This window comes from Penicillium riverlandense (genome assembly GCF_028828495.1).
Source record: "Penicillium riverlandense strain IBT 135883 chromosome Unknown utg000002l_segment0_segment0, whole genome shotgun sequence".
In the NCBI taxonomy this organism is placed as follows: domain Eukaryota; kingdom Fungi; phylum Ascomycota; class Eurotiomycetes; order Eurotiales; family Aspergillaceae; genus Penicillium; species Penicillium riverlandense.
Genome location: NW_026643195.1, coordinates 2,956,332 through 2,969,280, shown reverse-complemented (window position 1 = coordinate 2,969,280; position 12,949 = coordinate 2,956,332). Strand labels below are relative to the sequence as shown.

Here is a 12,949-nt window from a genome sequence, read left to right as displayed (position 1 = left end):
GACTTAGGACATTCTCTGAGTACTGTGTAAGCAGCTCATCCGAAATCTCAGAGCCGATCGCTAAAGGCGGTAGGTTCACCTCACCGTCGCCTAGACCACGTCAAAATTGGAAACGTCATAGCTCAAAGTTAAGAGGTCATGCTCAGTCTCCCTCGAGTGGTTCTTTCACACTTGGATTTAAACGGTCTGTACAGGGTCTCTAACAAAATTGAAGAACGCAAATTATTGAAGCCCAATCATCAGGGAGAGAAAATCGCCCGTTCTTAAGTTCATGCCCGATAGTCATCATAGGCAGGCGCAGCATAAGCCTTCAATGGCTCTACTATAATCCCCGTTGTTGAATGCTTGGTCCATGGAACTGTCGAAGGTTGGCTCGCAGAAGAAGCATCGTACATGTCCATTGATAACTGCTCACCAGCCCTAGGGGAGAGCGATGGGAAGGAAGCAACGGCAGAAGGAGCCCTTGGATTAGCAGAATGAATCTCAACAATGTCGCGCTTCCTTTTCAAAGTCCGAGGAGTGATAGTCACAGCAGCACTGGAACTGATCTTGTTCGGGAGTATATGTTCTCGGGGGCCTCTCTTCCTGTTTGGAAATGAGAGGGCATGCTGGCTAGACGCTCGTTTCTCGAAAACTTCATCAGGCGCAAATACATCCTGAGGATCCTTTAAAGCAGACGAATATTCAGCACAGCCCGCATATGTCTCCATCCCTCGAATGGTGACTGGGGAGGTGACTGGGGAGGCCGACGTATAATTGCCACTATTTTGTCTCTGCCCAGTGTTCCCTGCTGTTTCAAGAAAATCGGCGTGAGAAACCCACACCATCGTTTGCCTGTCTGTGGAAGAGACGTTAAACTCTTGGACGACTAAGACTTCTCAAAAACCTACAAAGATTTCCGTTTAGAAATTGTTCTTCTTGCCGTCTAACATAATAAATCTCGTCCAGGACGTGCACTAGCTTCGGCGGAGAAATCAAACGGCGAATTGACTGATCGGCTTTTTCGAGTTGCGTAACAGAAATTCCATGACTGCCGCATAATTCGCGAAGAATGTGAACTAGAAGTCGAATGCGTTCTGTGGCAGATTAGATGAGATCTGATTGTGAAAGCATCGTAGTTTTCCTACCAACTTTAGGGAGATGATCTGGCTCCCGGTGGGTGACCCGAGAGGGCCACCATGGCGGCTTAGTCGCATCCGGATCAAACTGACACGTGGTGCCCGCAATAATCTTCCGTCCATTGTATGGATATCTCACCTGCTTGCGAGGCTCCACAAGCTTGACATAGGCTTTCGCAAGAATTCGACAATTTACCTGTTGGAACTTTTCGAAGGCTTTTTCATAGTAAAGGGTCAAAGTGTCTTGGTCTTGAATGGATATCATGGCCCCGCTAGGACCCTTAGCTTCGACATCCTCATCGCGAAACTCACGCCATTCGTATGTGAGGCCCTTGGGGGGCAAGCAGATTGGTGGCTGCCTGTAAGCAGATTTCCCCGGAGTTGCAGCTAGAGAAAGGTGGCCTATGCAGCTTTCCTGTTCAAATGTAGTTCCAAAATACGGTATCGAAGTAGTTTGCGATGGTGAGAGTGGATTTCCATCCATGTTCATCGTTTCGAAACACGTCACTGGTGTGCTGGGATTGACTGACGTTCATCATTAGTGGTAACAACCCCTGGGGTGAACGTAATACTTACCCTGGTAGCTTGAGAGAAAGACGTTTGATGTACCAATAGCTCTCAGAAAGGCATCCTTAACCGTCATAGATAGAATCACTTGGCAGCTCTCTGCCATTGACCCGGAGCTTTGTAGCCGAATTTGGCCATCTACGTCGAGATATATGAGTAGAAATTTTGAAGGCAATTTAACTAAATTTTCCTCGGCTGGCATCGTTGTCTGCGCCTGCTTAACAGTCAGTTCATGTAGATTTAGTGGTCAGCCTAGTAGGCACTCTACCATGAATCTGAGTCTATGCACTTGCCGTGAGTGTCGAAAGCCAGTCAGAAATTAATTTATATTTCATGCCTTTAGCTAAAAGGAACGGTAATTGCCAAACTCAAACAGATGGTCACTGCTCCTCTCCCTCAAGCTTAGGATTTTGGTCTACTAAATACACATGTATGTACTTTTGGCCAACGAACCAGTTTGTTGCTAGGTGCGGCATGCTCACTAGCGCTGTCAGCCCTGTCACCGTGCGGGGAGCTGCAGTTCCCGACCGGGCCCAATGCGCTCAATTATGGATGGAACAAAAGTACCAACGTTCGTATAGAACCAATTCTAGGCATTCTAATGAGTAAAGGGCTTACAGGTGTCCTTCACACGCCTACGACTCTTATTCAAGATACTACCAAGAGAAACAATGTCGCATGTCCTGGGACACGCGAATTTTTCTAGTAGTGCAACCGCCTACGGACCCTTGCAGGCGTGCAGAGGTTTTCCTTGTAGAAGAATTATCTCACCGTGTCTAATGGAAGTCCTTATCAAGTCAGCCTTTCTACTGCCGTTGCAAAATATTCTTGCGTGGGCATACGCATGTGAGGAATGTCAGAGACGGAGAATGTGATGGGTTTAATGGTGTCCGGAAAAGAAGGGGAAAATTGGAGATTGGCTACTGATAAAGGCAGTGGGGGTCTTACTCACGCGCTAAAGACTTTTGGGGCATCGTGGCACTTTAGGAATCTGACCAGTCGGGGTCCTCCCGCTTCGTAGTTCGCTCCACTCACTTTAGGGCCGCCTGTCAACGGCCGGGAAATATTGCCGGAGCGTCGATCAACCCTGCGAAAATTACAACATATGATCATTTCAGGCAATCCTTGCATTCTGGGGCGTTACAGGAGCTTGTGAGGCCTAGAGCTATTATCTGACATGGTTTATACCGTCGAAAGCCTAGACCACATATCCAATGTGCCCATTTTAACGGAGGGGGATCGTTGGTTCCAGTTGCGCCAAATCTTTCCCGATATTCATTTCATGTGAAAAGCAGCCGGCGGTGAACAATAAATGCCCAACGGCCATGTTTTTCTTCGCCAAGAACTTGGGGCTATCCGTTCAAAATTCACTCGACGACAAAAGGACAGATATCTCTACCCAGATGACAACTGAGCTGTCATATGTCTCGTACGTGGTCAAAAGCAAGGGCTCTCTTTGGTTCTCCGGTATTCAGGGCAGATTCTGCACTATGTTACGTCAATACGTTGTTCCTTGCGGGTTTTCCATTGGGGTGCAAAGTTTAACCTTGCCAGCGGAAATATGAGGGGCTTTAATAGAGGTTTAACCTAAATACCAGCGCTGACAGGGCTCGGGCCTCTCGTAGTGGCGCCTTGCCACATTCATGGTTGGTCTTATGATTGAGCGGGGCAGAAACGGGCTGCATGAGGGGCCCGATAGGTTCAGGAGAAGATCAGGTTCGTTGCCTGAAATGGCTACTAACCTACTACAGGATAGAATGATAATCCACAAAGAACTACGAGAACCTGAATACTACCAATGGGCGGTTCCTCCAAAAGTACTAGCAGCAATGAAATTTCCCGTTTGCCTAACGAACTTGATGTTTTCTTTTTATTTACCAACTCACAAGATTAGTGCAGAAGCCGATTAGTGCGGAAGCCTTCGATCTGGTGTGCGCATAGAATCTGTTTACCAGAAATTTACACGACTAGGATAGTAGTTCAGATTATGCAAACCAGATTTCGAGATCCTGAAATTCTACAGCACGAAGGTCCAGAGCGTCAGTACATGGTAGAGCGTCATAGTGTTTGCACTAGCCTCTCATGGCTATTGGGCTTTTCCCACCCGCTGCGCTAGTTAATACGTAGATGAACCTAACCTCGGCTTTTTGACCCTTCCACCACTGATGGTTCAGACAGGGGAGGTCGACGAAGACTATTCACTGGGCTTTTGATATGTTACTAAACGTAATATGTTCTGTGTGATGTACTTTGAACCATTAGGTTTCTCCGTAATTGATATCTGACTCAAGTTTTCTTCCCGACTGGCGTTCATAGTACCCCGCCCCTCCACGTCGTGTCTGGCGCCCCTCGAAAAGCAGAATCAAGAAAACACAAAGCCGACCTCTAGTCGCCACAGATCAATTTCCTGCTGTCATAAAATCATACGGCGACGGCTTACGCGAAATGTACCTAGCAGACACTAATCCGACCGGTGTTAGACTTCACACGGGAGACTCAAATCCGTGTCTCCCTAATGACTCCTACAAAGTTGTCTTCGGCAAGTGTGTGTTGCCTATGCTTTCTGCCAACTCAGACAACCTAGACCTTCTCGGCACAGACCTCACCCTCTGACCGAACTTAGAGAAATCATTCTTCTTCGGAGGCATATCAAACCACACTGGTGTCGATTTATACCGCTCTCTCTTTTATCAAAATATTGTTAATATACGAATTCCAAAGGTTTAGAATTGCTAACCTTGAGCCGCCTGATGGATGCTTGTTCTAGAAGACGGAAAAAGGGAGATAAGCGTGTTCTATGTGTGTGTAATTATTCATAAATACTTATCAACCTCGAGCAGCAAGGACACGAAAACCTTTCTTCAAATCCTTCCACGCATTGAGGATTGAGCATATCGACATGATCAGCCTCCACAGTCAATGAACTCGACTGGTCGCCGAGGAACCTCTTGCCAATGGCCCAGGTAATCCTCTAGCCAACGATCTTTGTTTGGGCATACCGGCTTAAGCGGAATACAATAGAAAATATCCATCTTCCGGACTGAGCATTAATGATGATACTTTCGGGCCATTGCTGCTGTTGTTCGTTTAGTTTACTAACCACTCGACTGGTTCTTCTTACCAAAGTTTTTGGTAGAGTAGACAATTGAGATCAGCTGCTCAGGGTTGAGATTGAGTCGAGCCTGCTCTTCTGGACTGGCTACTTCGAACGGTTTGTCCACGACCTGTTTCGAAGACCAGCCCTTCATTTCCTTCTCGCACTTGAAAATATCATCCTGCTCAATGAGTCTTAAGAAATAGGCCACTCTGAGAGCGCCAGCAGTCCAGTCAATCTCCTTCATTAGCGGGATGACATGGGGCGGCGAGTCGATGCCACCACAGAATGCGATGGCGTCGCCGCCAGCCTCAATTCTCTTAGCCAGTTCAGAGCTAATCGTTGAATCCAGTGAGTATCCGATCGGAACATGCGGTCCCTGAGGCTGAACTCGCTTCACGTGGATGTGATAGGTGTCGGCTATTTCGGCAATGCTACTAAACAAGTGGCCGTGCTCCTCTTGTCCACGCATGGCCAATGCGTATAGTGGACGGTCGTCATGGCGCGCGATCATGGCAGGAAGGTGAGGATGTTGCCCGAGGCCGGATGAAGGAGCCATACTGGCGGCTTGTTCCCACGTGGTTGAAGGAGAACGACAGGGTCATACTCGCTCGAGCTAGCATTGTCTAAAATAGTGGCACAATAGAATCCGGTTACTGTTACCATCTCGGATGATCGCAGTATCATAATAGAACGGACAATACTGAAGATTCAAAAATGCGCGGATGTATTGACTTGGAAAAACGCGACCCAAGAAATTTGGGGCGAAGTGAGTGAGTGCTGTACCTCCTACTGACCCCACATATGCAACAGGGTTCAGGGCCCATCCATCCTGATTTCCGCGCTCAACGCCTCAAAAGTTAGCCCCCGCACGCGCACCAACTCGATACACGTACAACCTCGAGATATTGGAGTATTGAGCCGTCCGTGCGTCCCCATAATCTACCAAACCTCAGCCCCTACGCCAACAATAGTTGACAAGCAGAGCTATACTCCTCCAACTCCAGTATGAACGTTGCATGCACTTGTTCATCTTCACATAACCCCCAAACTCTGGATAAATTGTATCTCTCCTCCCAATTTTTGACTTTTGTCAGTCCTCAAAGCTCGTCATGCGCACAGAAAATGACTCGGTGGCGGGCACAGGGTCGTACCCCGAGAGATCAACAGCCCAAGAATCTGCGAAGAGCGAATACACAATTTTTCCCAGGGATAGTCATAATACCAATGATTATGAGGCACGACTCTTCACTCTTATTCCCAGGGATGAAGTGTACACGTCAGCCGCGAAGCGTATGGAGGTGGTATTTTGGGCCGTTTCCTTGACAGAGGAACAGGCTGAGCAGCCGAAGGATCCTTCGGTAAGTGGTAGTATCTTATACTTGTGTATGACCATTCTGTTGAGATACCTGCCTCCATGATAGGTTGTAATATGTAAAATCCAGACCGGTGACCCGAATTTCGATGCTTTTGGAGATGCTTGACAGGAATCATACCGTTGAATCAGTTTACAGCTCTCCACCGCCGCTTTGGTCAAGAGAAGCTTGGTTTAAGCCCTCTCCAGGTTAATAAAGGAAATAGCTTGATCCTTTTACTGTAGCCGTAACCGCTCCTTACATATCCAATATTGTTCCAATTTACCGTCACTTATCGTTGGGGTTAACTCTGTTGGTATACATTATCCAAGGCTAACCCTAATCAGGCAAGAGGAAAATCTGCGGCAGAATGCTCACCGCCCTCCATTTTCTCAAAAAATTTCCCGCCATCTTTGACCGACTTGACTGAACAACACTCACTGCCAACCATGAAGCGCAAATTGGATGCCAACGACGTACCGTCTCCGGAGCCTAATGCTGGGGACGAGCAGGAGCCTGACTTCGAAGCTCTGAACCTCGATCCCCGACTCTGCCAAGCCCTGATCAAAGAAAAGTTCACCAAGCCGACCCTCGTGCAGGCCAAGGCGATTCCCCTGGCACTGGAAGGGAAAGATATTCTGGGTAAGTACTTACTCACCTCATACCTTCAAAAAGGCTTCATCCTGACAGAAACAGCCCGTGCAAAGACAGGCTCTGGCAAAACGGCCGCCTACGTCCTCCCGATCCTGCAGTCCATTCTCCAAAAGAAATCGGTATGTGCTCTCTATCACTATCAATCCAAACGAATGATGAACTGACTCGTATATGAAATCAGGTGGACCCCTCTCTGAAAGCCACCACCGGTCTGATCCTCGTACCGACACGCGAACTTGCGGAACAAGTCCAGAAAGTGGTCGCCTCGTACACCAGTTTTTGCGGGAAGGATGTCCGATCAGTCAACCTGACCCAAAAGGTTTCCGACGCTGTACAGCGGTCGATGCTCGCTGATTTCCCGGATCTGGTTGTGTCGACACCCAGCCGGGTTCTGTCCAACGTCAACAATTCGGCCCTGTCGCTCGACAAACTCTCGCACCTGGTGATCGACGAGGCGGATTTGGTTTTGTCGTACGGTTATGATGATGATATCAACACCCTCTCCAAGGCTATCCCGCGCGGAGTGCAGACTTTCCTCATGAGCGCCACTCTGACCTCGGAAGTTGACACTCTGAAAAGTCTGTTCTGCCGGAACCCAGTGATTCTCAAATTGGAGGACAAGGAGGAGAAAGGCGGTGGAGTGAGCCAGTTTGTCGTCAAGTAAGTTTATTTGTCACCAACAACCACCAGCCGTACTAATTGCCTATGTCAGATGTGCCGAAGACGAAAAGTTTCTCTTGACTTATGTCATCTTCAAACTACAACTTATCAAAGGAAAGGTTATTATCTTTGTCGGCGACGTGGATCGGTGCTACCGTGTCAAATTATTCCTGGAACAGTTCGGTCTGAAGAGCTGTGTGCTCAACTCCGAGCTGCCCATCAACTCACGGCTGCACGTGGTCCAAGAATTCAACAAGGGTGTATACGATATCATCATTGCTGCCGATGACCAGGAAGTTCTAGGGGCTCCCAAGTCCTCGAAAAAGTCCCAAGAAGCTGGCGAGGAGGAAGCTGGTGAAAAGGAAGAGATCGGATCCAGCGAGGACGAAGACGACGTTGAGGACGAAGGCGGGAAGAAAAAGGCATCTCGGCCAGAGAAGCGTCGCAAAATGACTGGCAAAGAAAAAGACTACGGCATTTCGCGCGGCATCGATTTCCAGAACGTCGCATGCGTGCTCAACTTTGACCTCCCTACCACCTCGAAATCCTATACACATCGCATCGGGCGCACCGGACGTGCCGGCAAGGCCGGCATGGCGCTATCATTCGTGATTCCCGCAGACCAATACGGCAAACACAGGCCGACATCAGTGGCCTCGGCAAAGAACGATGAGAAGGTGCTCTCCAAGATCGTGAAGCGGCAATCCAAACTCGGCCACGAGGTGAAACCCTACCACTTTGAGATGCAGCAAGTCGATGCATTCCGGTACCGCATGACCGACGCCCTGCGCGCGGTGACCCGTCTCGCCGTGCAGGAAGCCCGCGCGCGGGAGATCCGCCAGGAACTAGTCAAGAGCGAGAAGCTCAAGCGGCATTTCGAGGAGAATCCCGACGAGCTGCGCCAGCTGCGCCATGATGGCGAGCTGCGCGCGGCGCGGGTCCAGCCGCATCTCAAGCATGTGCCGGACTATCTGATGCCGAGTAAAGGCCGCAAGGGCATCTCCAAGGAGGATGTTGGCTATGTTGGGTTTTCGAAGAAGAAGGAGAATCGCATTCGCAATGCTAGGGATCGCAATCGCGGAAGGGGCAAGGGGAAGAAGACGGTTGGTGGGCGGGTTGATCCGCTCAAGACGTTCAATCGGGGGCGGAGCAAGAAATAGGGACGATATCCTTCATTGATTGTATAGTCAGAAAATAATCGAGTGTCATATGTGCAGATTATGTTTACGGAGTTGGTATATCTATGGAAACACACGCGAGTACTCCGGCCCTAATAACTTTTTCACGAGATCGTCATCCAAATCCTCAATCCCCAGCGAGAAATGTACCCATTTCCCACGACTCTCGCGCCTGATCCGGAGAACCTGTCGATGGCCATCCAAAGCAGTGCGAATAGAACAGCGATAAGCTTCTAATTCCTTAGCACGGCGGTAACGAACCCGTTCTTCCTCTACATCCCAGGGAAGATCATCCGAATCGCCATCTCGCAGTGGAGAATGCGCCGACGAGGCCAGCGAGCGCGAAGGACGAGACGGTGTGTCAGAGCTTGCCAGAAACCCATCATCACTGAGATCCGGAATCCAGCCTGGGCCCAGACCAATCCACTCAATATCTCTCCATGAAGCATTCCACTCCGGACCAGAAGTTCCAGGGCGGTAAGTCTGGCCGTCGGGATCCGTACCGGTCCAGGTCAACGCGGGAAGCCAGTCACTGCAACCTTCGAGGTCGAGCCACTTCAGACAATAGGTCGAACGAGAGAGCTGTCGGAGGATACCGGCTGCTTCCGCCCAGTTATTATCCAGTGCGGCGTAGGTATCGGTTCCGCTGTAGGCGAACGTGAGGGAGTGGTGGTTTGGATGACGAATGCGTGCGTGGACAGCATTGGGGGTGCGAGTTGGAGCAGGCCAGTGAGCAAGAGACAGGTGGGTAATTGTCGACAGGCGTGATAGGAGCTGTAAGAGAGAATTCCAGCTTGCGGCGCTGGGATGTGGATGGGCGAGGGAGAGGAAGCGGAGGTTGTCGAAGCGGAGGCTGTGGGTAACAGTCTTGGGAATAGATGAACCCGGGCTGTCAGGGCCAATTATGGCATCGTCCGAATCTGCTTCCTCGTCCCACGAAGCTAGAACGGCATCTTCTGATCCACGCCGAGTCCTGACAGCAGCTGGTTTGGATACCAGAAGCTCATTGGTGACCTGTTTGAAAGACATCCAGTTTCCGAGAGCATTGCCCAGATCAAGACGAGTCATCCTCGAGTCTGTGTTAACAATCTCATCATCATCATCCACGGCCATCTCCTTGCTGAGATCCGATTCCGTCAAAAAGAGCGGCTTCAATCCCCTCATACGGCCCTCTAGAGCTTGACCCCTCGCGTAGACTGCCACATAGCTAAGCAAGAGCACCTTAAGGTGAATTGGAAGCTGTGCCAAAAACGGGCCATCATAATCCAAATGCCAGGCCCAGTTTAACGCCATAGCTTTGAGCACCGTGTGCGCTAGATCCCGTTTTCCAGGAAAGGCAGCGCCGGGCAGTCTTTCCAAGCGGTATATGCGTCTTTCGGCTGCAGTTTCTCGCTGATTATCTGTTACGGACGCTTCTCCGCCGGCATTGCTAGCAAGCCAGCTCGCGGGTGGCGGAGGCCCTGCAGTCCGGCGTAGTCGTTGTCCCGCCATTCCGACGCGGCGAGCATAGGGCCGCGGGCGAGGCGGTGGAGTCTCCGGCAGCTCGAGGAGGTTGCGCAGCGAAGGATGGACTGATCGGGGAGACACATATGGTCTTGGGGAATGTGAGGGGCCATCGTCGGAAGGAGAGCCGACCTGGGTACGGCGAAGATGGCTGATCAGCTCGTTGACAGAGCTCGACTGGGTTGAGGCGGAAACTCGAGAATGGCCATCCTGATGACGTCCCGAAGATGAGAGGGTATGATGAGCAGGAGTGACGGGCTTAGTGAACAAGGGACGATTGTGTTTCTTGGGCATGAAGAGTTGGGAGGGAGATGTACAAGGAGGAAAGAAGGAAGCAGTGCGGGAGGGTTGCTTATCGCCCCACGTCTTTCTATACTGTCTATCTATCTACACTGAACTTGGTTATGTACAATGGTGCTATACAACAGGGTTCGTTCCTCAAATATCTCGAACCCAGGAATCGTCCTTCATGTGTCCTTCACGTTTGGGTCCCTCCTCAAGCCAGGTCTCGACCAGTCCCTCCTTGGGATCCTCGTCCGGCAGACCGCGCGATCGCCGGACCTCCAGCACGAGGTTTCGCACTTTCATCGTGACTTCTTTGCGAAGCTCCACGGCCTCTCGGTTGTTCAGCAGCTCCTCGCTCAAGACACCGAGCGGAAGACCTCGCGATTGTGGATCGGCCGCCTCGGCCTTGGCCTTGAGCTTCTGCCATCGCGACCTCATATCCCCAAAGACAGCCTCCGAGTCGACCTTGGAGCCGAACGTAACGCTGACATGTTTCCCAGGTCGTGGCAGAAACCGCGGGAACTCGCGACTCTCATGCATGATCTCGTCGAACCCCTCGATCCACATGGGCACTACGTCCGGACACTCGCTGGCCTCGAGAATGAGCCGCGCGACTCCCCACTTGAAGTAGCGCATTGTTTTCCGCGGGGCCTGGTGGATCTTGCCTTCGGGGAAAATGTGCACCCACGAGTAGGTGTTGCACGCGAAGGCCGACGGTGCTTGGTGCGCGTCTTCGCCGTTGGTGGTGTAGGCTACCGGGAGGTCGGAGAAAGGGTCGACGCACACGTTTTGGAGACTCCAATGCTGGCGGTCTGGGGTCGCGCGGTGGTGGTCGACGGGGAAGGGGCCTTTGGATAATAATCTGATCGCTTGTGTGACGGCAGGCTGTGCCAGACCGCCGAATTGCGAATGCACGAGACGATGCGTAGGCAGGACCTGTCCCATGGTGAAGAAAAAGGCTAGCGGCCTGCGAAGACACTTCTCATTAGCAGCAGTCAGAGCAAAACAATAGGGGACAGTACCGATTCTGGTAACAGATATCATGGCTACCGAATGACCACCGCCGATTCCAGAATCGAAAAGGTAGGAGCCCCCAGACCAGCGGATCGTCCATGCTACACAATTTCGCACCCAATGTCAGCCATCTTTCAACCCCAAGCCTCGTCGGTTGCTGTTCCTGGTTGTACGTACACACTGGTATGATTCGATACTGTGGCCATGCGATCCCCATTAGCACTCCAGATCAGCTTGGGCGCATTCTCTCAACGTACCTGTAATCAACCCCTTTGACCGACCTGACAGCTGCTGTCGCGAGTCGAGGAGCTCGGTAAAAGCTTCTCCCCCATGGACCTCGGCATGCGTTAGGCATGTAAGAAATGCGCGACAAAGGCCACCCACTCCCCACATGGTCATGGAGGCGGCTGCGCGCCAGGGGAGAGAAGGGGAGTCGGTTGTGCCGTGGGAATCCATGCTGCTGCGCGGAGAGCAGTGCTATCATTCATCCATAGATTGAGATTGAATGAGAGGAGAATCAATGGCCTCGACCCGGAGTCCCTCGAGGAGGTCTGCGCATGCCCGAGAGAAGAAGAAACAGGAACGGGTTGAGGGTCGGGATATGGGTGGAATCACATGACAGCAGCTTGGTCTTTGCATTGGCGAATTGAGGCAAGTGGATTCAGACCTGGAGTGTTTCCAGTTGATAGTAATAAGAAGAAGAATAATAATAATACTAATTATGTGTTAGGAATACCATCGAAAACACCCATCGTCCGTCCACACCCAGTCCGTATAGTCTTACGTCGATGTTACTATGTCTCGCACGGACCACTCACCGCCGGCATTTTCTTTCCTTGTCTTCATCTCCGTCACTACATACTCGACATCCTCCGCCAGCCATGTTTAAGCCCACCTCATCCCTGCTCGGCGGTCTTCTCTGGTACGTCTACCCGCCGCAATTCCTACCACATGATCCCCTCCCACTCAAGGCCCGGAACTAACGGACCTATCTCTTCTCCAACAGGAAGACTCCATGGCGCCTCTCCTCGCCCCAAAAAGCCCGCCAACGCAAGCGCCTGCGCAACGTGGATCGCGTCGTCGACACCATCAGCGCCGCCCTCCAGCGCACCGGACAGACCTCCAAGGCCGTGGAGCGGTGGTATGCCGAGATGCCGCGCGAGGAGGAGATGTTGCCCAAGGACAAGTACACGATCTTCGATAAGAAGGAGAAGAAGTACCGGAAGAGCATCCACAGTACGTTTTTCACCCCCGCGGATATACATATTATTTTTTTTTCTGCAGGAGGGCTTGACTGACAGTTGGGGTTATCTAGAGCTGCCGAAGTGGACTCGTGTCAGCCAGCGAGTGAACCCTCCTGGTTTTTAAACAGCAGAACTTGGTTGCGTCGCCTCCATCCTTCTTTCCTCGATATTTGTATTATACATCCCAATCTCGGCCATCTGGGTCTGGCCTGGGGGCGTCTGTCTGGAGTTTCCTTTTTGGCTTTATGGATTTGCACCACGACTACGGACCGACACG

General features: G+C 51.1%; 6 protein-coding genes across 6 annotated transcripts; 2 read left to right on the top strand and 4 right to left on the bottom strand.

The window, feature by feature from the left end:
* Positions 1–269: 269 nt before the first annotated feature.
* Positions 270–1,791, bottom strand: N7474_003518 (DUF2841 domain-containing protein; the record flags this gene model as incomplete). Its single annotated transcript, XM_057194933.1, has 4 exons — positions 270–838; positions 891–1,076; positions 1,128–1,643; positions 1,695–1,791. The coding sequence occupies 4 exons, from the start codon at positions 1,789–1,791 to the stop codon at positions 270–272; spliced, it is 1,368 nt and encodes a 455-aa protein (XP_057056288.1).
* Positions 1,792–4,780: 2,989 nt separating this feature from the next.
* Positions 4,781–5,338, bottom strand: N7474_003517 (thioesterase domain-containing protein; the record flags this gene model as incomplete). Its single annotated transcript, XM_057194932.1, has 1 exon — positions 4,781–5,338. One exon carries the CDS (start codon positions 5,336–5,338, stop codon positions 4,781–4,783), a length of 558 nt encoding a protein of 185 aa, XP_057056287.1.
* A 1,245-nt stretch (positions 5,339–6,583) lies between these two features.
* Positions 6,584–8,608, top strand: dbp9 (ATP-dependent DNA/RNA helicase; the record flags this gene model as incomplete). The annotated part of the gene is made up of 3 exons (XM_057194931.1): positions 6,584–6,907; positions 6,970–7,448; positions 7,501–8,608. The coding sequence occupies 3 exons, from the start codon at positions 6,584–6,586 to the stop codon at positions 8,606–8,608; spliced, it is 1,911 nt and encodes a 636-aa protein (XP_057056286.1).
* Positions 8,609–8,689: 81 nt separating this feature from the next.
* N7474_003515 (uncharacterized protein) lies at positions 8,690–10,423 on the bottom strand (the record flags this gene model as incomplete). Its single annotated transcript, XM_057194930.1, has 1 exon — positions 8,690–10,423. One exon carries the CDS (start codon positions 10,421–10,423, stop codon positions 8,690–8,692), a length of 1,734 nt encoding a protein of 577 aa, XP_057056285.1.
* Positions 10,424–10,567: 144 nt separating this feature from the next.
* N7474_003514 (tafazzin) lies at positions 10,568–11,884 on the bottom strand (the record flags this gene model as incomplete). Its single annotated transcript, XM_057194929.1, has 2 exons — positions 10,568–11,529; positions 11,686–11,884. 2 exons carry the CDS (start codon positions 11,882–11,884, stop codon positions 10,568–10,570), a joined length of 1,161 nt encoding a protein of 386 aa, XP_057056284.1.
* A 425-nt stretch (positions 11,885–12,309) lies between these two features.
* Positions 12,310–12,796, top strand: N7474_003513 (mitochondrial 54S ribosomal protein mL60; the record flags this gene model as incomplete). The annotated part of the gene is made up of 3 exons (XM_057194928.1): positions 12,310–12,350; positions 12,435–12,664; positions 12,744–12,796. 3 exons carry the CDS (start codon positions 12,310–12,312, stop codon positions 12,794–12,796), a joined length of 324 nt encoding a protein of 107 aa, XP_057056283.1.
* Positions 12,797–12,949: the final 153 nt, after the last annotated feature.